General features: G+C 39.6%; 1 protein-coding gene across 3 annotated transcripts; it reads right to left on the bottom strand.

The window, feature by feature from the left end:
* Positions 1-1,655: 1,655 nt before the first annotated feature.
* rell2 (RELT like 2) lies at positions 1,656-24,243 on the bottom strand. Of its 3 annotated transcripts, none has more exons than XM_076739429.1 (7): positions 24,134-24,243; positions 10,895-10,956; positions 10,049-10,271; positions 8,009-8,071; positions 7,602-7,665; positions 6,132-6,308; positions 1,656-6,037 (listed from the first exon to the last, which is right to left on the bottom strand). In XM_076739429.1, exons 3-7 carry the CDS (start codon positions 10,248-10,250, stop codon positions 4,171-4,173), a joined length of 2,373 nt encoding a protein of 790 aa, XP_076595544.1. In that variant the 5' UTR covers positions 10,251-10,271; positions 10,895-10,956; positions 24,134-24,243; the 3' UTR covers positions 1,656-4,170. The 3 variants fall into 3 exon arrangements, with proteins under 3 accessions (XP_076595544.1, XP_076595543.1, XP_076595545.1); XM_076739428.1 differs by lacking the exon at positions 24,134-24,243 and adding an exon at positions 13,456-13,592; XM_076739430.1 differs by lacking the exon at positions 24,134-24,243 and having other exon boundaries at positions 10,818-10,938.
* Positions 24,244-26,060: the final 1,817 nt, after the last annotated feature.

The following is a 26,060-nucleotide window of genomic DNA, read 5'->3' as shown; positions in this document are numbered from 1 at the left end:
TAGACTGAATTACTTCACAACTTCCTTTTTTCTTTTTTGCTGAAGGAAATGACACCACTATTATCTCTGTTTTACTTTTTCTATTTTCTTCCATCTGTTTTTGACGTGCTACTTGTCATGTACCCTTGTTGGTTATGGGAAGTCAACCAACAAATACTTTAAATGTTTTTGTTAATATCTCGGCAACCCTGAGGCGTTGAAGAGAAATTCTGGTTTCTATGGATTCAGTGGATGCTGCTGAATAGCTTGATATAGGCCCATTTACCTCAAAAGTTTCCCCATCATTCCCATGCTTTTGACTCTTTATTGGTACATATTTCATCCAGTCTTCACCAAAATTGGTACACACCTTGTTTGGACCCCCCTGAGGACGGCCCATATGTTTGACTTCATGCATCGTTTTTCCATGATTGGCTAACAGACTTTTGTGGGTGTGGTCAAATGACTTCAAACTGCTTTAACTCACAAGTGCCTCATTTGCAAACAAATTTGTCTCAAGATTACAGGCTGAGACCATAATTAAGATTAAGAAATTTACAAAAAAAAATAAAGAAAACAAAAATTGCTTAATACAATTATTACTCCAGATACTAAAGGCTCAAAACCTGGTTCCACTTTAAAAATGTCACAGCCACATTAAGCAGCAAGTAAACAGCTTGTTGACATCTGTTAAAATGAAAGTTATTCGTTTTTTAATGAGGGCAGCAGAAAAACACCAATATTTCACAAACTGTAGAAAAAAACACAGAAATGAACCTTGGCAAACAGCTGGAACATGGTGAAATAAATGCTCCACAGCTTCAAACAAGCTGCAAGAGCTTTCAGCAGTCCCACTACCTTTTCTTTAGCAAATGTACAGTCTGGTTAACTTTGCTTCCTTTATTTCTTGGTGCTGGTTTTTGTGACGTTACTCAGTGCAAAGTGTGGTCAGAGCTGTGATGTCGTCTTATGTTGAACTTTTTGTTGATTAGTAACTATGTCATCCAAACAAACAGATAATGTACAAACTTTGTGAACTGAATGGGGGCTGACATGGAAATGCTTCAGATTATTACTTATGTTGTTTTTAGTTACAATTATATTGAAAAAGGTATTGGAAAGTCAGTTTTCCCCCCTTTATCTATCAAGGGTGCTTTTGCAGCCTATTTGTTTTGTTCCATTGTTTTTACAACCTAAATCATCTTGTCTATGTAATTTTAGCCACCATTCCTATGATCCCTCTTCTATCATCTACACAAGCAGTCAGACATTCATACAGACTTTAGACAAAACCTTGTGAAACCAAATTTTGTGCAATTACTGTTTCTCTGTCTTCAGATTTTCATCATTACTTCAGTGAATAAGATTCTACCCAAACTACAAACATGAAATTGATGTTGTAAATTGTAAATTAAATTTTCCTTCAAATTTTGTCAAAATTGACAGAATTTCACACCACATGCACTCTGGATCACACCTTTCAATTGTTGCTGCAAGGTATACAATGTTATTGTCATAGAGTATAGAGAGACTGTACAGTGAAGGTGAAATGTGAAGTTGTGTATTCATATTTAATTAATGTATAATGTTATAGACCTGTAACTGTGACAGATCCACACCTCTTACTGCCTAAAACCATGGTGGAATAAGTTGATTTTTTTTTTTTTTTTTTTTTTAATCCTTCAGAGTGAATAGTTTCACAGGTATGACAGACACAAATGTTGTGTCGTAACATGTTACAACCTAGTGAGTTCTACTGTATAATCAACAGAGCGGGAAGAAAATACATATATGAATGGAGAGTTCCACTGTTGTCACGACTGTACAATCAGTCTTTTATCCAATGTGGAAGCTCTCCAAGTTAGACTTTAAAATATTCCATTATACTTCAAAATACACATCATATTTTAAAATACATTATTTTCGAAGTTTCACAGCTTTAAGGACTGGAGAGTTTATTCTGTGGAAGTTTCATGCCTCTGATGTCCGAGAGCTTATTTCACATATGAGACTCCCACACTATCTTTAGTGGTTTTGCACCCTCCTCATAAGCATTCAATTTATGTGAAACACATAATGGAATGGCATGAGCAGAAAGAAGTATTGTGAATAATAAGACTTGTAAAAAAAAAAGCCATTGTTTTACGAGATATATATTAATATCGCAAAATGACCTAGTCTGGGACTGGAGTGACTGATATACAGATAGTGTAGTATATTTACCAGTGGAACTACATGATTACATTCATATAACAACAATATGTTGTGACTACTCTACATGGACTGCTGGCACTGTGTTCGGTGGTGCCCTCCACCAGACCAATGTTCACTACAAGTGTTAGTGTTGGTATGGTGGAAAGCCAGTGCTTCACTAACAGGGAGCCTGTGCAGGACAGGGTGGATCTGTTGAGGGACCATCCACAAGGGTTACACTCTCATGATGAAGCTCTTCACTCTGCTATAAAACAAAGCACATGAGAGAAATGGCCCTACCAAATGTGGAGAAAGAAGGGGGAATTTGGAATGAAAAGGCTGTTTTATCTATCTGGCAATATACTGTACTTGCCAAATCAACTACATTGTTGGATGGGGTTAAACATAATTGCAAGAACTTGTTGCAAATGCACTACTTTGATACATCGTCATTGGCCAAGCTGCTCATAGAGCGACTGTTGCTCCTCTGTGTTTGTGCTGTTAATCTTGATTCACAATCAGGAGGATCAATAGATGAGATTAGAGGTTGCCAGCCCTTAGCACCTTTATACATTAATAAAGCATCATGACAATAAATGAATCACACACCTCAGGTTAAAGAATTGAATGTAATCAGTCTGTTAGCATGTCATCACTTTGACGTTAACTATTCAATCAGCCAGACAAGTGGTCACATATGAAACAATTATCTAAAGGAAAACTCCACCCTGCATTACTCATTTTATGGTCCATAAACAGAAAAAAGGCTGGGTTAACGACTATTCCAGTGAATAACAAGTTTTACCCTCTTAACTACAAATCATGAATACTTCACAGTTTTGCCATTTGCACAATGCATTCTGTATAGTTTTAAATTTGTGTTTTTATAGGCAACCATTTGTTTCCATTCATTTCCATATGGTATGAAAATATTAAAACTTTTTTGAGCTGTGTAATTCATGACAACATCAAGTTCTGTAATTGATTTTTAGCCATAGCTGTGCTATATTAATGGCAATGCCAGTCTGTGTTCAGTCGGTGGGTGGGCCCACCACTTTGGTCTGGACTGAAAAATCTTAAAACTGTTGAATGGATTGACAAAAGTGGTTACGGTTCGAATACAGTGTATGCCACTGATTTTGGTAAGCCCCCTAATTTTCCTGTGACGCCACCATTGGGTTGACATTTGTGGTTTTGAGTGACATATATACAACTATTTAATAGACTGACATGAAATTTGGTACAGACAGACATGATTCATTTTACTAACTTCTTCCAACTTAATTCTGACAAATGATATTCCCATCAGCCTCAGCTGTACTTTAGAGTTACTGCTAATTAGTAAATGTTAGCATCCTAACATTGTAAACTATGGTGAACGTGGATTTCATTGTCATGTTACCATACTGAAATCATTTATTAGGATTATTAATCATTGAAAGGTGGATCTTATTTAAGTCTAACCACTGCTATTCCTCAGTACAAACCCACAGTGCCTCTACCATGGCTGTAGACTCCTCGTTAGATTTTGTATTATTGTATCATGATCATGGAATCTCACAGTATTTCTAGATTCCAACATATCAGGCTTACACTTTTATTCTACTCCCTGGAAATAAATGGAAACCTGCCTGCAAAGTAGGAAAGAAAAGCCTAGGAACACAAAAGCAAGGTATGCAAACTGGTTATCCATTATGTAAAGTATATGTGACTTGTGGTGAAAGGGCTAGAACATGCAACAGCCATTGCATGATCCTTTAAATCTAGTATCTGATTTGATTCTCCATTTGTCAACCAGCTTGTCAGGTAACCAGCCAGTCCAGTCCTGCTGCAACATATCCACTGCTGTGGTTAAATGATTAAAGGCATGTTCATAATTGCTTAATTCTATTATGACTACAGTTCTTTTGCTCTTCACTTCTTTCTTTGGATTATCAGAGGAGAATTTGAACTCTCGACCATCTCGATATGAGACTTGACCTGTCAGTCATGTTTCGACTAAATGTTCACCATTTTCTCCAACTCCTCATCCACTCTCTCTGTTTCTTCCACCTGCGTCACTTTGCAGTCTCTAATATCTTCCATCTCAACCATATCATCCTTCTCTTGGCTTGCCGTTGGCCTATGTTCTGTTCCAGAAGTCTCACCACGTTGATTTTCAGCTTGTCCAACACCTGAAACAGAAATCCTTCCTCCTTGACCAACCGCTGGACTAATTCCTGCTTTTTCTTGTTCCACCTGAAGTTCAGAAGTCTCTCCTTTCTGATCTTTTATTGAGGTAGAGGACTCTTCATCTTCCATCATAGTGACAACAGAAAACTCTCGCTTGCTGTCAGGGCTGGCTTTAATGATGGTCACATGACTTACTCTGCTTCCTATAGGTGAGGAGGGGGACAGTGGACTAGAAGCAGACAGAGACAAATTGCTCAGTCTATCTTTAGAAAACTGATCAGTGGGCAGAAGGGCAGCACCTTTAGAATCTGCCTCAATTGGTGAGAGTTTAGTTGTTTTGAGGATCCCAGCCCTCTTTATTTCTGTCGTCCCTTCTGTCTTTGGGATTCCGGCTCCCTCTAGCTGTTCTTCCTTTAGAGATAATGGGCTTGAAACCAAATCCCCTTTGGTTATAGATGTTACAGACGTCACACTTTCTGACTTCAAAGTCAGACGAGGTGAACTTCCAAAGGACGAGTGTTGGCCAGCTGGAGAAAAAGAGGGGGTTTGTGGTGATACTGGCATGGTGTCAAGTTTGGGAGTAGCAGTAAGAGCAGGTGAGGGAGTTCGGGCTTGTAATGGAGTGGCACTTCCTTCAAATGATGAAGATGAAATAGGGGATTGGCTAGACATCACACTGCCTGATGGGATTTGGGGGATTGGACTGGTTTTTGTAGCCTCTGATGGTTTATTTCTAGAACTTAGTTTGGGGCTTGGTCTGACCACCAGGGGTGAGGTAGGAGTTTTTAAGGAAGAGACTGAAGATGGCGGAGATGAACCTAAGCTTATTAAAGCTCGGCTAGCACCAAAACCTGGTTCCAGATCTGGGCTGGATCTGTGGTCAGGGGGTGTTTGGGTAACTGGAAAACCTGTGCTAGAATGGAGTTCAGGTTGATCAGTAGGAATGACAGAAGTAAATCCTGGACTGGATCCACGAATGGGGGAAATGGGTGTAGAGGTCTGTAGCGGCCCAGGATCGTGTGCCTCTTTATTTTTTAACATTATATCCTCAACATCTCCTCCTTTCTCCGTTGTCTTAAAAGTCTGAGATGGAATGGGAAGAGAGGTGGGGGCAGAAGCTGCTGTACTCCCAGTGGAAGGTTTAATCAAAGGGTTCACACAAGGTTCAGGACTGAGCCCATGTTTAGAGCCATCTTCGGGTGCAGAGCTTGAGTCATGAGCCTGAATCTTACTTTGGGAAGAGAGAGAATTAACAGAACCTTTAGCCTCACGCTGAGGTGAAGTAGGTGTTTGATTCTTTGTTGGCTCAGTTTCGGGTATGATAGCAGGTTTAGTACCACGTCCAGGGACGTTCTCTGTCTGAGACAGTTCCTCCAACACTACAGGTTGCTGCTGAATAGCGAATCTAACACCTCCAGTCTCCCTACCTGTCCCCTCCCCTCCTTTAATGCCAACAGGGTCACTGCCCCGCCTCAGCCCAAATATGGTTACACTCTTCCTGCGTTTCCCCACATTTGTAGCAATCCCATTGGAGTTCTCTGACGGTGGTCGGACATCCTTGAACATGCTTCTCAGATTGTACCCGCCCTCCTTCCGGTCCTCACTGTCCTGCGATAGGTCCAGGCGGTCCCCTGAACTGACCAATGGATTAGGACCTCCATGGACCTTCTTATCATGATGCGTCACCCGGAACCTGAATAGATAATGATACATTTAGGATGAATCATTTCTTCCCCTAGATCCAAGCATGCACTCTGTACTAGTGGTTTAATTGTGTGTCTTGTTACCGGCCAACAGAGAAGACAGTCTGTTCTCCAGGTCGTTGTTTGGAGCGGGGGGTTCGGCTTTGTCGTCGGCCCTTTTTAGATCGTACCTGCGCACAGAGGTGGCAGGAGTTGTGGTCGGTGCCTGAGTGGACTGTGTGGTGATGAGGAGGAACACCACCAATGGACTCCTTACGCAACCTGGATATCAGTATTAGCATTATTATTATGAACACTGCTGTGCAATAAAACATGTACATAACAGTCTGTAAATACTATTTACAATTTTTTACAACTTTTTAGGATGACGTTTCTTTTTATTTTTTATTTAAAATTCCCACTCTTTTGTATATACTTGTTGTTTTTAATTTGCATGCACTTGTCATATTATTCTATCTGCTTTATTGATGCTGCTGTAATTTGGAATTTCCCCTCGTGGGACTAATAAAGCAATATTGAATTGAATTGAATTGAATTATTCTTATATTAGTATTTGTAATAATATGGAATGTGTACAGTCTAACGATGGAATCATGCTTCTTCAGGCTACATGCAAGCAGATGCTCAGATGTCACATGTGTGACATGTTTGCATGTGACTCTTTTCTACATGTACAGATAACATACATGTCCACTGGGAAACAGTATCAAGTTTACCATACTGCAACATAAAAATGTAATAAGGAAACAGAAATCCCTGTGTTTCATCCCTGTGACAGTCAGAGAGAGTAAACAACAGAGTAAACAACAGCCATTGCATCTGTGAACAACTCTGAATGCATTTGGATGAATCACCATAAATGACAACACAGGCAACAATCAGCAAGTGCTGTGAACAGGAATTTCTTTTTCCACCTCTGGGCTAGCAGATCATCTGTGGCAGTGCTACGCTGAAAGGTACCCCCGACTCTGAAAAAAACTTCCCAAGAGGATGTTTGCTTGCTTGACATATTGTTGAAATTGGGTGGTGTGTGTGGCAGTTGAGAGTTCGCAAAAGCTTTAACATGTATCTCTGCAGAAGCATAACTCCAGGTTAAGAGTCTAACCCTGAATGTGTCATAAAGAACTTGTCAAATTGACACATTGGGAATTTTGCTTATGTTAAATGATTTAAATCACTGGGTTTAGTTGGTCAGACTATTTAAAGTGGCAATGGAGAGGAAAAATCACATAATCAGTGTTAAAAATTCAAATTGTTCACTCTTGACATTGAAGCCATGAACATGTAAAGTCATGTAAAAGTGAATGCTGGTTTTAAAATAGCTGATTATATTGCATACAGTAGTCAGATTCAGGAAATAGTTTGGTTATGTAATATGACTGCTCTGTGTCATTCAAGCTACAAGAGAGGTAAAAATCCAACATTCATTTTAATGGATTCCACTATTTGTGGATGTCATGATTAAAATGAATATGCTGTTTTCTTGTGACATTAACATGCAGTGAATAGACAGTAAAAGTCTACATTAATACAGACTGTGTTGGATGAGCTTACCTGGGGTCATGGCGCACACAGACATTTTGGTTTCCGAACATCTCATTGAAGGCTTCCATGTTAGCTAAAGGTGACAGCAACAAACACATGTTTCAGAGTATAACTAACCAAGTACTGTCAGATCAATTTGCTGATCCATACTGATCTAATCTAATAAGAATTGAATTGCAGAGCCCTGGATATGTGTGTCATTTTTGTATTTTCTGGTATGAAAATGGTCAATGGTCTAGAAATCACATCAGCAGCTCTCATTCATGTCATGTATCCTGACAGTATAGCAGAGAACAGCACAATAGAACACAGTGACGGAGGAAAATAAACCAAAAGATAAATGATAAACTTTAACTTGAATAAAATGAAACAGAATTCAATTCAAAATACTGTTCAGTAATTCTTAAAAGTTTCACCTTCATTTTCAATAATGCATTTGAGGATCTGCTCCACTGTATCCTGATTCCCCTCATCTTCATCTGAAACAAAGCAGAACAACAAACAGATCAAATCCACCCAATTTTAATGTTGTTGTCTTTCTATTCAAACACCAAACCCAAACTGTCTGCCAACCAATACAGAATAAAGGGTTACCAGAGTTCACAGAATTTAAAAAGAGAAAAAGAGAGGTTTGGAGATACTAAAACAGAGAATGAGAAGCGAGAACTCGCTCATGATGCACATCCTGAAGTCCATCTCGTGTTGTCTTTAGTCGTCTAAGCATGAGTCTGTCTGTGTTTACAAGTGTGTGAATGCCTATATGTGTGCACAGAAAGTTTTCTGGATCAAAGTGAGTGTATGTTTGAATAAGGCTGTGTGTGAGAGCACTTGTGACACCAACTTTAAAGAAGATCACATAGGTTTGTGAGTGTTTGTGTATTTCTCTCCGAGTGTTGTGGTGAGACAAGTTCAGCAGGGAGAGAGACAGAGATGGAAAGAAATACGCATTTTTTTCTTTTAACTTACATCCAAGTCATCTTCTTTCTGCTCCTGCTCACCAGCATTATTACCACGATCATTTCAATCCACTGTTCTTGGATGTGATATGACTTTTAAAATTGAATAAACATTCAACTAACACACAAATAAGACAGCTTCCATACACAACATTAGACAATGTCACGCTATCCATTATGTCTTTTATTTCAAAGCTGCTTTATTATCACCAACTCTGCACTTCCTCTCACATCTAGGGAGTTTTTTTAGCCTCTTTTAGCTCATTGTTTTGGTTTTTTTGGTCATAAATTCAGCTCCTATGATTCTCATGTCCACAGCAGCCAGCTGTTTCTGATGTAAAACCTCTTAAAACCCACTGTGCACTTCCTGCCCAGCAGGATGCTGAACTAGATGTTTTTCTGATGGAGATCACAGTGTAGCTGAGGGAATACTGGACTTCACCTGGTGGACAGAAACATGACTACAAATGTATGCTAATGCTGCTGTGTGTCTGCTTGATGTGTAAATTGGCAGCAGTTTGCTAACATGTTCTCCATATCAAGGTAAAATATGATAACATGTCAATATTGTGTTTACAGTTTGAGCCACTGACCACAAGTGGCCAGAAACCAACACAGCTTTAATTTCTTTCTTTATTGGCCATTTCAGATTATTGCAAAGTCATAATATAGTTCATTATTTGTCTTAAAATATTTTGTCTTTAAATATTTAGTCAATGTCAATTTCACTGTGCTCTATGCTCCACTTGTTGCTGCATCATTACGATACTCAAACAGGTCACTAGATGGCGCATACAGTTGAAAGGAACCAAAAACCCCTCCGGAGCAAGTGCTGCCAGCAGAACGAAAGCCTACGTTTTCTGCCTCTGTTTTTAACTACAGGTTGGTTAATATTCCGAATGAGAAGCATATACCTCAATGTTTTGTGGATCCCTGGTAATAACATTATAAATAAAGTTAATGGTCAGTCATTTTACAGTAATATTATGAAAAAGATGTTTAGCTACACAATACACTAGTTTGTAGTATTTTCTCTCATGTTGAAGGAAAATACAGAAAAGAAAATGTCTCTCTACAGATACAGCGAATGTGGACATTTTAAATTGAAATGGGGACTTTATTTTTTATCTCCACACAGTTATTCACAGCGTCTGCACCACTGCTCTGCTGCACAGCCAGTGAACAGGCCTGTTGATGACAATGCACAGAGTGTAGCTGCTTCTTACTCTGTTCTGTTTGCCTGTATATTGTTCTCCACCTCTTCATTGATATTACATGCAAATAAAAATCAAATTTTGGCCATATGGCCCACCTCTATTTGACATGCAGGCTTTCTGCTATGAATTTGTAATCTATCTTCAAGCACAAGATAAGCCTGATGACATCACCCGGGTTATATTTGACATTATAAAGCTCCTCCAGACCCCCGAAGAATGCAATTGTTTTCACAAGCTGAACAACACTGCCCAAGACAAGTAAACCGGTCTTTTCTCAACTCACCATCTGCATTTCCTTGAAGCTTTTCTTCCTCCTCCTCCTCCTCATCGTCCATGTCTCCGGTGCGGCAGCGGTAGCCCTTCTTCTTCAGCAGGTGGCAGATGAGGAAGCCAAGGAGTCCGGTGAGGAAGAAGAGGAAGACCACCACAAAGATCATGTAGGGCGGGGGATGTTCCCCCAACCCTGAGGCTTCTAGTTCAGTCATAACGCAGATTCAAGCTGAGTCCTAAAGAGAGAGGTTAGTTTGAATAATTTAGCATTTTGAGTTACAACTCCTTCACTGCAAACACTCTGCTGATGACACTATATTGACACTATTGTTGAATTACTGTTTGGTCCTCACTCCTTTAAAGGCTACTTGGGTATAGACACAATGTTAGAATTCAGTTTAGGTGAATAAAACATTGAGTCTTTTTAACAGATATATAAACTGTGACATTAGATTGTTAAAAAAAGGATTTGTACAACTGTTTTGTAACTGTATCATCCATTTCTGTTTATGCTGTTTTGTTTGTTGTTGTTTTGGCTCAAATCCAAAAAAATGTGAGAATGTTATACAGCACCACATATTACAGACACGTTCTAATTACTGAGATACAGAAAATGGATTTCTAAACCAATTAAAGCTGCACTGATGTGAGTAATAATTAATGACAATGTTGTCTTTATGGGAAATAAAGCTGTGAGGGTTTCAGTAACTGTGAGGACAAAAGAAACAGACTATGATGAAGAGTTTTGCAAGAATGAGAAGGAAGGATTACAGCCATCTTACTTGTAGTTGCTTAAATATACTGTAACATCTCCCATCCTAAACCTCAATCAAGAGGAAGAAATACAAGTTAGACATACAGGCTTTCTGGTTGGTTCAAATCATCTTCAAGCCTTCTGATGCCAAGTGGTCAGCGGTCAGTCTGTGGGAAACAGAGAGAGGGAGGAAGAGATCCCAATCAGATTATGTAACACGGATATGTAATATGCAACATTCCTTTTGTGTTTTTGTCAAGGCAGCATTTTGGAGCTGTCATCGTAAGAGAAGCACAGACCTGATAGGCCTACCATTAATGAAGACCATTTAATTGTCCCACTGTTTCACAGTCTCAATTGATTACAACAGAATTGCGGATTAGTGACGTCACTTGCAGGGGTTCAATAAATCCATGCAAATTTTTAAAATCAAGTTCAGCTTTTGGTGAACTTTGACCTGCAAATTTGCTCGGTTGACAAAAGAAAGTTGTCTTGACAGTGCTGACCTGTGAGGGAATGGACAGCTGAGAAGTCCAAAGTGGAGGAAACTATTGTAGCTTATTACGTAGATTTAAATTTACTGATTGAATATTATCTGTCATAAATGCCAATAGACGAATACATTTTTAGTGTTCTATTTGCTGCAATACCTGTAATACCACCACACCCCCATCGCCACCCCCGATACACAACAGTAACATATCTCTAAAATACAGTTTTGGAGACTTGATCCAATAAGCTAAATTACCCAGTGAGCTACATTAGCGTAATACTGAATGACTCTCAAGGGTGTTAATGTAGAAACTTCACATGGTAATATTTGGTACCTCAAGTTAATGTTTCAGAATTCAGCCATGCCTATTTATTTTTCTTTTCTTTTTTCATTGGGTTTTTTTTTTCCTTTTTTTTTTTTTTTTTAATATTCTGATGTACTTCTACCCCTTCTGCACTTGGAATAACATATTTTTACTATGGAAATAAATCTAATTTTTATGAATTAACAGTTTTGTACATAACAAGCCACCATAACTTAGTAAGGTAAAATAGGCTAGACTGCTTTAAATGCAAAAGGTTAGTTGGGACATCGATCATCCCAAAGCTCTGCTAACTAGCTGTCTGTGTTCAAAAGATGGAAAAGCCTCCCCAGGTTCCTCTGTGGCTGCAGTCAGATCCTGCTGAACCAGTGCTGCACGTCATGGATCATCCTGTATGAGTTAAACAGTTTCAGGGTCTGTAGCTGAGCGGCAGACAAGGACAGAAACAAAACTGCACATCGAATTCTATGTCTGACTGACTCTCAAACACATGCTCACAGCAATGTTAGAAACACAGTGTGGTCAAGACCAGATTCCTGACTCCAGACCAACAGAATCCCTGAAACCCAAGATTCACTGTGTGTCAGTGCTTTGTGGGAGTCTGATTAACCTTAAGTTTGTTTTGGAATATACACCGCTCAGGGACATTATCCACTGAAATGATAAGGGGCTTAGGACAGAGCCTTGTTTATTACCTAACATCATGGATCTGTGTCAAAATGTCATTTTAAGACCTTCCTTGTGGTGCATATTCCTAAATAAACATGCTGCATTATATTACAACAAACTGATTTGACACACAGTAAATCCATGTACAGGTATTGCTCCAGTACGACTACTGGCTCAGCAATATACTGTACAACAAAGCTGGCTTATATAGTCTGTTGTAGCCATTATGGGCACTTGCAGGTGACAGGGTGTGCAACTGCAAAACTTCATTGTAATTGTTGTCACACAGAGCTGTAGGCGTTCATTCAACCATACCGTACATAATAGATGGTCCACCATATTCTGGTGAAAGGATGTTTCTGTGAAGAAGGTAAAGTTAAGGATTTGTAAAAGTATGCAGCTAGCTACTTATTTACAGTATACAGAGGTAATAACTTCTCAGGAGCTAAGACATGTTACTGATGGTAATGTTACTTCACCTTACTGTTGAACATAATCAATGGATTGCTATTTCTAGACTCACTCATTCATTTTAATTTGACCTTTATTTATACAACTGGTATGCCACAGCCACGGCTTTCACCAGCAGGGAAAGCATGGCCATGCATCGATCATGCTTTGGGCTTGTGTTGCAGCCAGTAGCACAGGAAACTTTCACTGGTGGAGGGACAGCATGATTCAATTTAATACCTGGAAGCAAACACCACACTGTCTGTGCGAAAAGAGGATGGATTCTAGAACAGGATAATGATCTGTGGATAGAGCTCAAAAGAGCACTCAAGATAGCTCAAGACTGAGAAGCCTTTTGAAAGGAAGGAAGCATGAAAATCTCCCAAACAAGAATAGAAAGACTCCTGCTTTCTGTGTTCCTGTTTTGTTATTTTGAAACACTGGGGAGAAAAATTAATCTTTCTGAAAATAATATATGTGTTTACTCACATAGTTACTGACAGAAGTTTTGACCAGGGGTGCTCAAAGTTTTTCATGCCACTGCAAGTATGGATACACCTGTGTAGCCCATTTAGCCATAATCATACTGGCCTGTACTGACTTTAGAAACTGGTTTTAACCTTGCCGAAGCTATAATCTTTCCAAAAAAAAAAATGCACAAGCATTGCGAAATACAGTATCCTTGTAACATCTTTCTTTATGCCTGATAACTGACAAATAGATCATTCTTACCATTTTCCTGCATGTCAACAGTGGACACATCCAAACATGTCAGCATGGTCAATTTTAAGTGTGCCAGCAAGAACACGAAAAACAGCTGTTGACATTTGGTTGATAAACCATCGAAAAATATGTGCGTAGGATAAGACGCTAAAGCGAGTGTGTGCCCCTCCTAAACACTATGGGTCCCCCTTAGCCCCACCTTTCTGTCTATCTACAGAGGATGGAGGCTCAGAGTGTGAGCAGGAAAAGACAACAAGACAAAACGAGGACACTCATCTTCACTGGTTTAACAATGAAAAAACACACATTAACATGCCTAAAAACACGACACTGGCTTACTGCTGTAATACATTTTCTCCATTACTTGAAGGTACTGTACATACTAGATGATACAGATGTTTATATGTACATAATTATGTGTATATGTGACATAACATGTCCTGAATGTGCATAAATATGTAAATATACACATGTATGCACACACGCAGTGTAGACTAAGTTCACTAGTTCACATACATCACTTATCAGTGTTGGCCTCCCGCTGGCTTATCAGCGTCCATTAGCGACACCCTCACACACACACACACACACACACGCACACGTACACACACACACACACACACACACACACTTATCAGCACTTGTTCCCTCTGAAACGTTTTTAGGGTGGTTAAGCATTGATAGTACATATCATCACCACTCACCACTGAAAATTTTAAAAACATCTCATTTTTATTTCATTATCTTTCTGCATTCAAATATTTTTTGATGATATTTCATAATAAGTAAAATGACTAACTGAATGGTCAGCTCCATCCATGCACTGAATGTACAGAATGTCCGTAGTATGCATAGGTCATGTAACATGGTACACAACTTGAGCTGATACACACAGCTGTACAGTACAGTTATATAATTGTCAAGGAGGGAGGGACTTTTTCAGTTTCCCACCTATTTATACAAAACTTAGTACAAAAGCATAATTTTTCAGGAAAATTATTCTTCCAACTTGCAACACCAAGGGTGCAGATTTATTTTTGTGGGGGGCATAAGCCAAAAAAGATAATGTTGTATTTGCATTATCACTAAAATGAACTCCATCTCATGCTGTCTGTCTTTGTCTGATGTTCAATTCTTAACTCTTCAGTATGTCTTTAGTATCAAAATTTCAAAAAAGTCATGGAAATGTTTAGAAGAGGGGGAGAAAAAATTCCCACCAAAATCATTCAGCGAATCTAATTTTGTCAGCCCTGTGCAGTGTCTGCAGTTTGTCCTCTCAGGCTGCTTTCGGCGCCAACAACTCCCACCAATCAGAGGGTTAGTGTCCATGTGTCCCCAGAGGCACAACCCAAGACAAAAAAAGAGCAGTGACTGCTGGTGGAGTTTATGCTGTGAGTCACAGTAAAGGCAACAGAGGTGAGTGACTGAAATGTCTCAACAAATATTTGATGGATTTCTCTAAAATTTCATACACACATTCATGGCTCCCCAGGGATGAATCCTAAAGACAGAGGTGATCTCCTGACTTTTCATCTAGCACTACCAGCAGTTTTGCCATTTTTGGCCTGTTGTGAAAGATCCTCACAAACAGTCAGATGGATTGACATGAAATCTAATGCAGACATCCATGGTCCCAAGAGGATGAACCATCCTGACTCTGCTCATCCCGTTTGTTTAGTGCCACCATGAGGTTGACGTGGTTTTAAGTGAAATGTCTCAGTCATTATTGGATTGGTTGACATGAAATTTGGTCCACGTTATCATGGCCTCTTCGGTATACATTACCTGCAAAAGTAATGACATTCCCACCAGCCTTAGCTGTAAGCATGCTAACCGAACCTGCTAAACATCAGGTTACTGACATTCTCAGTGTGAGCAGCCTGCCCTGTTAAGCATTTAGCTCAAAGTGCTGAGTCGAATCCACTCGCATGGCTATAGACTCTTAATCTCGTTATCAACTCGGAGCTCCTCACATCTGGAGTATGAAAACACTATCTAAAAACATTTTAGTAAACTGAAACTGTAAATGCTGGCAGGAACAAATGAAGGATCCACTGTAGAAAATACACCCTTGAACAACAACGTCATCTGCTCCAGTTAAAATGCATTATTATTAATCAATTAATCAAAACATGTATCTTTGATTAACTCTTATGTTAATGGTCTTAACCAAGGCACTAAGCTTAGAGCAGGAATTGGTCCCCAGACACTGCAAAGTGATTGGCTCTTATGAGACACAGAGGGATCAGCATTTCTGCAGCAGTTTTTTTTTTTTTTTTTTTCCATGAATCCATAGGGGACCATTAAGGCCATAACCATAAACAATGATATATATCTGACATAAGATCACCATTACCTGCAGTGTACATGGCCAGATAATCTAATGTCTGTGATTGCTCAGGTGCTATGAAATTCACAGAGCTATAAAGTAATCCCATGACAATGAACACAACAAATTGCTTTCTTAAAGCTGCTACACTCAACAATTTAATATATAAACAACGGATCAGATGACTACGTGTAATGTGAAAGATGTTGCATGCAATGACGACCCAGCAGAGCATCATCATCTGACTGTGCATTTCTTCTCAGCTCCACTGAGCCGTTTAGTGTCTTTTGGTCTTTGTTTCACTCGTATGACTCTCACCAAGCTCGTTTCCAGCAGCAGCAGGCAGCTGTTTGCAGTGAAAAAGCTCTAATAAATCCACTGTGCACTTCCTGCTCAGCAAACAGGCAGAGAGACTCACTGGTAAACACAGAGGAACATTTAGTTGTTAAAGAGACAGATATTTTCTCAGAGGTTGGTGGAAACCAAAAGCTGAGCTAAAAGCAGAGCGAATATTGGACTTAAATTCAACATGTAGACACAAACACGACACCACATCAATGAAAACGCTGCTGTGTGTCTGCTGACTGAGCTTCTGTTTTTTACTAACATGCCATATGTAAATGCTTACAGTTTTTATTCGGCCATCAAAAATAGTATTGGTCAAAAATAAATGAAAACAACACATTCAAGAACACAGACGCTGCTGTTCAGGCCGGTGGTTGCAGACGGAATAAAAGATATTTTGTCGATGTTTTCCCGGGCCAGTGTAGAGGTGACCTGATTACAGTAACTGGCCTGATTAGTTATGCAGGAGAGTTTTGTTTTGTGTTCAGTGGTGAGAGTGTACCTGGATGAAGGTGAGCATAGAGTCAGTTGATTTCCTAAATGTATGAGAGTTAAAATGTCCTCACTGACATTAAAGGTCCTGAGCTTCCTCAGCAGATGGAGGTGCTGCCAGGCTTTCTTATACAGAGTCAGTGTGGTAGCGAAAGGACACACAATCTGTTGTTGGAAAATCCTTTATTCTCTCCCAAACCTCATTTTTATTATCAATTCCATCTCTGTCCCGCCCCTCTTACTCCCCTTCTCATGTAAGCTTTGTTTTTCAGACTGAGCACCCCTGGGAGTCGTGAGAGGATGAATGAGAGTGACGCAAAACATTTTATCTCTTTTATTTGTCTCATTCATCATATCGCTGAGTTGTTTTTTTTTCTCTTTTATGGGAAAATATTTTCTTATTTTTTTGATATAGATGTAAGATAATTCTGGTAGTTTGACAATAATTAATTAGTACAGTGGAAAGTTCTCAAGCTTGGAGATAAATTACCCTCTAGTCTAATCCAAGTCCCAGCTCACAAGTTTTCCACAGACAGTTTGCATCTTCTTATCTAACCATGACCAAAACCTTCACCTGATCTTAACAATATTGTTCTAACCTCGCTAGTCAAGCTTCACTGCCACCTTCTTGATCACATGACGTACATGCAGACATGCCTCGGGTTGCCATTGTCACGTGGTTTTCGTCTCAGAGGAATCTAACGTACACATTATCCACAACATTTCAAATGTATGGCCATGTTTTTTAAGACTGCACTAAATATTCAGTACAGATATGTTATGCATGAGCTGCCATGGTCAACCACAATTTCCTGTTTTCTTTATGAGAGTAAGGGGTCACTCACTCACACACACACACACACACACTCACACACACACACACACGCACGCACGCACGCACACACACACACACACACACACACACACACACAAACAGCCATATGAATGAGCTGCTCTCAGTTTAACAGCAGCTCACACATGCATACACTGCATAGTCTCCTTTAAGACTGTAAAGATTCCTGACTTCTTCGACCTCCTATTTACTGATAGCAAGAGTGCAGAACACCAGAGATTTTGGACTACTAGTATTGAGTTTTCCTTTAAGCATTGAGTACATTTACTTTCAAAGATAATGCTTAAAAACTACTGGGTAATGTAAATGTACATTAGCCAGCAGCATTTCCAACAGTTGAGTGAGTCATGGCAAGCACTGTTTTCATCTATACTGTAACTGAAGGAGGATCCACACTAAACCTAAACCATCCGTGAAGCAAAAGCAACACGTCAGAGGAACAAAAGCAACCGCAGTCCCCTGTCGGTGTCACACTGGCTCTGTTCAGCTCAGTTTAAAAATACATTAAGGTTGTTAAAGGTCTGTGTAGACAGCTGTACTCATCAAGACTGAAGCATATCTGTGTCTGCTTCTGAAGCACATCTGCATAGACAGGATGGTCCATAGCAACCACTAGAGAGGGCACTTTTCCCTACACTCTACAATACCGTTGGACAACTTCTGCTGTAACACAATGCAACGTCACCATGCAGGCATGGTACTGCTTTGGCCAATCAAATGCAAGCACACATTCCTGGTCAAGTACCAAAAGTCCCGATGAAAAAGCATTTCGAGAGCATCTAGCTTCCATATTCGAGTGAAGCAGGCAGGCGGGACTTCATGTTGGGAGGAATTTGATTTGAACATTGAAAAGAGAGCATGTCATAGGTTGTTTGCAGATGACATCACATAACTCTTTCGTTGTGGCGCGAACTGCAGATGGAGGGCCAGAAGTGATTTTCTTCATACAAAGCACTATAACAGGCACTCAAAAAGCCGATGTTTTGTGTCATTTACAGTTGCTCAGATTGATCAAATCAAGAAACCACCAGGAGCTTTTATTGAGTACCAAAAGTTGTTGTTCATAAGGGTGAAAAATGCAAGAAATGGACCGAAAAACCACTGGAAATAAATGTCTTGTTTACTGTCTGTGATCTGGAGGAGCCAAGCTGGCTAATGGTGGAAATGGTGTAACATTAGCTATTGTTTTAAATCTATGGTGATAGAATAAAGTTATAGCTACAAGCAACACAACACTTGTTAAATCAGCCTTAACAGTTTCACATAAGACAGGTGAATGGAGATAATGTACCCTGTCCTCTTTCGAGATGATCCACATCTTTAGGAACGTTTCACTGGACCTTTGAGAGTGGTTAACCTAGCAAACAACCGTAATGTAAACGTCATCATTCAGCACCGCGGCACTGAAAGTTTGCTGCTCGGTTAATCCACTGGAAAATAAAAGCTACTCACCCTAGAAAAAAAAAAAAAAAAACGACAGTCATCCCGGAGCACTTTGGTACCAAGGTTGTGGACCCACCCGCTAACAAGAAAGTTGTTTGTCTCCATACTTTTGTCTGCTTTCATTTGCTTTCTTAAGTAGAACGACGTCTGAAGGAAAGAAGCGTAGTTTGTTATATCTACTGGCTCAGTAGCAGGCAAATATTCTAGTTCAGTTAAAAAATCATTTTGTGACCCAACAAATGTTCAGATTTTCCGTGTGTACCTTTCTCTTATAATTTCATCTAAATTAGCCCAGTAAGTACTTTCCTTCATCTCATCCATTGCAGTTCTCACTTCTGGCCCTCTGTCTGAATCTAACAGCCTCTTGCTCTGTCAGTCAAACAGCATTGTCACACCAGAAACAAGAGTAGTATCAACCTCTTTGTTAACAGGGCAAACACTAAATCAGTAAAAAAGGTCCAAACCAGCATGGAGGAGACATTTATTCTCAATAAAACCTCTGACATTTTTTAATTCTATGTTTCCAAGGTCTTATACAGCAACTATTATATATGTGGATAGTAACACTTCCTGTTATACCCACTTGATGGAATATGTCTGATGCTGAGAGGTAGCTGATGTATGCCCACTCACACAGTCTCTCGCTTACACACACTCACCGCTTTAAGAGGCAAAGAGCTGAAAAAAGCAGAGAGATGACTCAGCATCAACATGACCTCGAAAGAATTACCTCCAGTGACGCGCGCGTGTGTGTGTGCAGTGTTCGAAGGAGGGATGGGGATGTGTGGTGTGCGTGTGAAGGGGTGGGTATGCTTGGTTGCAGTCATTACGTCAGAGAACTCTGACGTCACAGGGATTTAGAATAGTTTACGTACATGTTGACAGAGAGGAGAGAGGGTGGGGCGGAACGCCATTTACTGTAGCGATGCAGTAAAACCCGACAGGATGTGTATGGTCAGACTGACAAGTTGATTAAACTTGAGTTTATGATTCATTACGGCATTCCCTTCATTGTGTGTTAAGTTCAAAATGTTGAACGTGTAACATTATACAAAAAAACTATTTTCTATTCTTTAAATGTGTCCTTTGTGTGCTAGAAAAGGTCACATAAACTATGAATAGTACAATGGCTATTAATAGTTTGGTCGTGCAACTCAGCAGTAGTATTGATTGCTTCACACAGGTGAATTGTGAGTTGCTATCGTGTTCTTTCTCTGTTTTGTGGAAACAGAAAAAAAACTCATATCAATCATTTTTTGTCTTTCAGTCCAAAAGTCTACATGTATTACACAGACTACAACAATTCTTTAACAAGAAAGGATGCATGAAAACCCCAATCTGCAACCTGTCATAGTTTGTGGATGTGTGTTCTTAGTTGTTTTTGGTTAGTGTGATGAAGCAAAGCAACGTTGAATCATATAAAACCATGAGCTGCTACTCTTGTCCCAAACGCTCACATATCTGCCCAGTCAACCCCAACAGATAATCAGAATCAAATGAAATTTACTGCTCATCAACCTCGCTTTTGCACACGTACTGGCGAAAAAATATAGTTGAGGTGAAGTAAACACTTCAGCTTGCAGAAACACCTATGAGGCACAGCTGAAACGTGAGCATGACTGGTGCTGGTACAGACAGCTGCACAGATTGAAATGAGAGCATATCTGTTGCCTGACGTGCAAGAAGGCAAAAATGCAACTGATAAAGTCTGTCAGCAAAACTCCTGTCAAAACCAATTGTACAGGGACCAGGTTATGCTGAGGCTGGCTATAGTAGCTATTGCATTATTATTACAAACCATAATATAGCTGTAATGTATAGTGATGTTGCACCACCATGTTTCTACATTAGCCCAGAACAAACAAACCAAACACTGATTCTAAAGAGTAAGTTGGTTGCAATCTGCAAACTCACCACATTAATTCCTACACAGGTCCATGAACGAGGGATGCAACTGCTTGGATTGGGAAGAAATGTGAACGTAGAGTCGGTGACTAACAAATCTTTAAATCTTTGAATCTTTGAACTTAAGTGAACAAAGTGATAAAGACTTGCTAACGCTTCATCATTGTCAGCTGAAATGAGGTTAGAGCAACTGTGTAAGACAACTGGATAGTGCATATGGATGGACACTAGCTCTATGTTCCCTCAACTTAGGTGACTACTGCATGTCCTCCAATGCTAAATGGTAGTCAAATAATGCCCGGTGGCACGGTCAAATGAAGGGTTTCTGTCTCTGAAAAGTTAGAGGGCTTTTAATTTGAAACAGATACAGGTGTTGTTTGTACTGATGTAAAGCAGTAACTTTAACAGGGCAAACAGGAGCGGGCTTTGTACTAAAATATGATCAATTCAACTTATCAAACAGAGGGAATTAGAAATAAAGGCCTGACTCTAATGTAAGCCTGCTGCAAATAAAGGCCCTGGTCACTATTTGAGAAATTATGATGCTTGTCTTTATGGATATCAATCAACACTGTAACATTACACGTCATTTCTAATAAATGCTTTGACTTCAGGATTTGGTGTGTGTGACATGTCTTTAAATTGGCCAAGGCTGTATAAAGGGGTTAAATATGCAGGAGGTGCTACATGTGTGAATCCTTGCATTTGTTTATAATCTAGATTTAGACTGATAAAGCCACCAAGCCACTATAACAGCTGATATTATCTTATCATAGACATATCCCCCTCTGCATTAATGCATTAGTGCCTCCAGTACATTGTTTGTCCACAAGAGAGCACTGGCAGTAATTTGTGCCACTAAAAATGCTTTTTGTTTAATAATCAAATTTAGGGTATCTTTTGTAAAAGAGCTGTTTATGTTATGTGTTTATGGAAAAATTATATTGGCTGATTGTTTTTTTTTTTAAACTTGTAAATATGGATGTCAGCACTGGCTTCAAAATCTAGTATCCGTCTGGCATTATGATGTTCATTATTTGCCTATAAGCTGTTTAATTTACTGCTTGTCATTCAAATTTCAACTTTCAAAAATATCTGAAATCAATGCACAACCGTATACAACATGTATAGATAATTTATGCCAACGATATTTGTCACTCTGGAGCAAGCACTGATGCTAGTTTATAGTTCATTTAAAACACACAAAAAATGACAACGCTACTTTGTTATTATTACGTGAACATCACCCATCACCATCGTCAGCCATACTTTCATTCCATTTCACCATATTTCTCATTTACAGTGACACAACACTTGTGATCGAAATAAAAAAGAAAACTCTTGGATTCAAAGGAAGAAGAGAAACCGTTCCAGCAAACCCAACTATCCCTTTAAATATTCACCTGAATATTTTGCACTTAAAAAGAGTGAATCACCTACTCAATGCATAGGATTAGGGTATTCTAGACATAGCACAAGCAAGCCTCCAGACCACCCACACTCAAACAGGAGTAAGCAGGTTTGATGGAATGATGGATAAACAGAAATAAACAGTAATTATTCTCATATGTATTTGTTTTACTGGTCAAACAAATCCACAAGCAATAACAGGAAAAATGTACACAATCCCTCTCTGAATGAGGTTATGAGCATTGGCTTTCTCAGACTCACACAGTGCAAACGTGAAGATTTTTCTATTAAATACGTGCAGATGGGTTGGAAGCCCTAACTGCGTATGACAAGTCAGTTATATGTCAAGAGTATGTGCTGTATGCAGGCTTTGCTCTTTCCTTCCTCCTAAATGATGTATACGCTCGACCATATTATGTGTTCATGTCTTGATGTGTTCATGCTCATTTTTTGAGTTATTCCTTTCATTTTAAAGGGGAAGCTTGTTGTGGAGGGGCTCCTTCCATGAGTAAAATGTGAGGGGACTTTTCTACACATTAAAGAATGATGATCACTTTTTCCACACACACACACACACACACACACACACACACACACACATACACACACACACACACACACTACGTTTTCATCACTTGTGGGGACATTACATAGACTTACATTCATTCCCTGGATACTTACACTAACCATAACCGCTAATTGCCTTACCTTAACCTGAACCTAAATCTAAGCCTAACCTTAACTCAAATCTGCATCCTGAAATGTAAAGATTTGCGTTATGGGGCACAGAGAAGCGCACAAACACCCACATCAAATAAACAACTGGTGACAGAAATTGTTCCAGCAACATTTCTGCGCATGAATTCTGCCTTCCAGCATGCACTACATCTGAAATAACACCAGTGCTCTGATAAATATTTGACTAACTTCCTGTGGGAAGACTGGGAACTTTGTAGTTTCGACCCTCGGCTACATTCCAGAACAAGCGAAATTCATCCAAACTGTCCACAACCGTCCGCGGTCCAATCACTGAAGACTTCCAACGAAAAACCACAACCTTATCCAAAGCGCTTTTGTGGGCCCACTATACCCCACTTTGACGACCCTCGCCATCAACAGCTTTTCTAAACTGCTACTGGTCTTTAAGAAGCTTTACAGCGCCGTTGTGCGTCAGGTCAGGCTGTCGTACTGTTGAACAGTCCGTAGAATCACTCACACCAGACGTCATTCGAAAATGTTCCAACCTTCCTCGGTTGCACTTGTCGGCAGCGACAGAGCTCTTAAAAAAAAACATCTGAACACCTGAATCACATGGGGTGCTCTTAAAATTCGGCTCACACAAAATCCGTTAATCACCTTTTCTTACTTTATCTCACCTTTCACACGTTGAAACTGGCCGAGCGAGGCGCGTTTTTTTTTTTTGGAAGACTTCACATAACGTGCGAAACATTTCTAAAGTTTAGGACACTGACATTAGTTGATTTTGGATATCAAATGCCGAATTTTGCAGTCGTCCCAATATATTTTTTCAAAGTACCTTTCGTTGTGGTTTATTCTGTGAAAGCACATTCCAATAGCAGAAAACCATCAAGTGGGAGAAAATTCAATGGAGTTTGGTGTGTCATTTTCCATGCAGGGTACAAGACGGTGTATATCGAGTCCATACTACACCACCACGCTTATTCACTGCATCATCTTCCCCACCCAGTCAATAACACCCAAGCCACACCGTCCATCACCATCTCTGTAGACACGATCACCCAAAGCAAAGCGGCTCTTTCACTGAGCCAGCACGGAGCTACGGTGAGACCTTATCTGCATCCTGAAGGTTAAACATCTAATGAGTCAGTATGTTAAGACCACTGGTCCTCAGGCATCACAAACCAGAGACATGCAGCCGAGATATTCACCTTCAATCAGGCAGGGACACGCGGTCCGCTCCAGTGTTCCTGCTGGCGCACTGCTGTCCCATGGCTGCAGCCTCCTCCGTGTCCTCTGGCTGGAGCAGGAGGATGCGACTGTCTGCTGAGGAGGGCAGAATGACAGGAAGCTGGGAGGCATCTGTCTGTCTGCACCATGGGCTGCTCCTGATGCAAGTTTGCATGTAACCTTTGTTTATCCAGAGAAAGTGAAATATGCTGTGCTGATCTGTTCTATTTATAGGTTTCACCCTCCACCCATGCAGCACACACCCTATTTTACAATGTCTGTATTATTAAAGCAAATGATTATCCATGAGGTTACTACAGTGTAAATAAATAACTAAATAAATAAAAATTAATTATAATTACATTTGCAGTTCATCAGCTAAACTGATTAATTGCTTCAGAAAAAAGTAACCAGGTCTCACTGAACCCTTTATAAACTGATAAAAACTAAGAAAAACTGAACTATCTATGGGAATGATATCCTCCCTCCAAAACTATCCTGATGACCCTGAGGTTTGTGTGTTGATATCAATAATGATTAGTATATAAATAATGGGATCAGTGATTGAATACCCATTTATTTCAGAGGTGGAGACAGTGAGTGCTCTAATGTAATTCGAGACAACAAATCATCACAGATAACAACACTGTGAGAGGAGCTCTTAAAAAGTTTTAGCTTGAATCTGTCGCCACTATGTGGCTGTGGCAACTCACCATGTCCTCTCTATTTCACAGTATTATATCTATTCTGTTCTGTCCTCATGCACTGTCACACACACAGGAAACCCGTTTTTAGTAGGGGTTTTTTTTGTTTTGTTTTTTTCACAATTACTTCTGTACATTTGGAAAGCATTTGTATTTGGCCTTTGCCACCTGCATACAACTGATGACTATAAGTAACTTTTCCTTTTTTGCATTTGTCATCAAGTTTCCATCCTGGCTCACTCTCCTTATGATTACACTCTTGTTTTCATGTGTGTTTGAGTCCTGAAGCTCTTGGGATTTTCTAAACCTATTTAACCTTATTTCTTTGTTTAAGTTAAGATCTTCACCTGCCACTCTTTCTTAACCTTTATTTAAGAGACTAATCCTGAGCCATTTCTACTTTTGTTGTTTAAAAACAACTTCTCATTTTCCATCCATTTGTGCCTGCAAAACACCGTTGCTGCCACTCTTCAATGCCATTCATTCAGAAGTAAAAGGAACCTGCAGCACCTGAGTTGTTGTATCGACTGAGATGTTGCTGCTGTAATTCACGAAAAGCTTTATTTGTAACTGTGCCTTTTGCTCCAAATCTCATCCCCGGAGAGCTCATCACATCATTATCTGTTGAGGCACTGTTCCCAAGCTCCACTGTTTCTCAGCTCCAGGCTGGCGGAGATCCCCTGTTGCTCCTATTCATTAATAATGTGCTGTGTTCTGCTCACAGGGATAAACAGAGCATGGTAGTGTGCGCTTTACCTGTCAAGGTGTCATTGGTAATAATGTTATCAGCCAATGCAACCTCTCATTTTATCTAAAATGATAAGTCTCATTAGAACTTTTTTGTTAGTTGCAATATTAACACAACATTACACTGTTATCATATAGAAGTCTCATATTAGATTTTTTTTTACTTCACCTTCTCATTGCACATGATATTTCCTCACTTACAGCACCAAGGATGTGCCACAACAGGTATCAAGGCTGAATAAAAAGTCATAGATAAGAAATCCAGGTGAGTTTGTTGCTACTGTAATACATCATAGAGTACAGGCCTATGAATGTTGACATGGCATCCTTAGAAAACAGATTGCTTTGTATTATTTTAGGAGGCTTTGTGGAGAGACAAGGTTTTTATCGGTATGATCATCATTATTATTAACATTCTATTTTCCTCACTTGCCTTGTTTGCTAAAAATATTTTTTG

This window comes from Chaetodon auriga, chromosome 9 (assembly GCF_051107435.1).
Source record: "Chaetodon auriga isolate fChaAug3 chromosome 9, fChaAug3.hap1, whole genome shotgun sequence".
Lineage (NCBI taxonomy): Eukaryota > Metazoa > Chordata > Actinopteri > Chaetodontiformes > Chaetodontidae > Chaetodon > Chaetodon auriga.
This window is presented reverse-complemented; position numbering and strand designations above follow the sequence as displayed.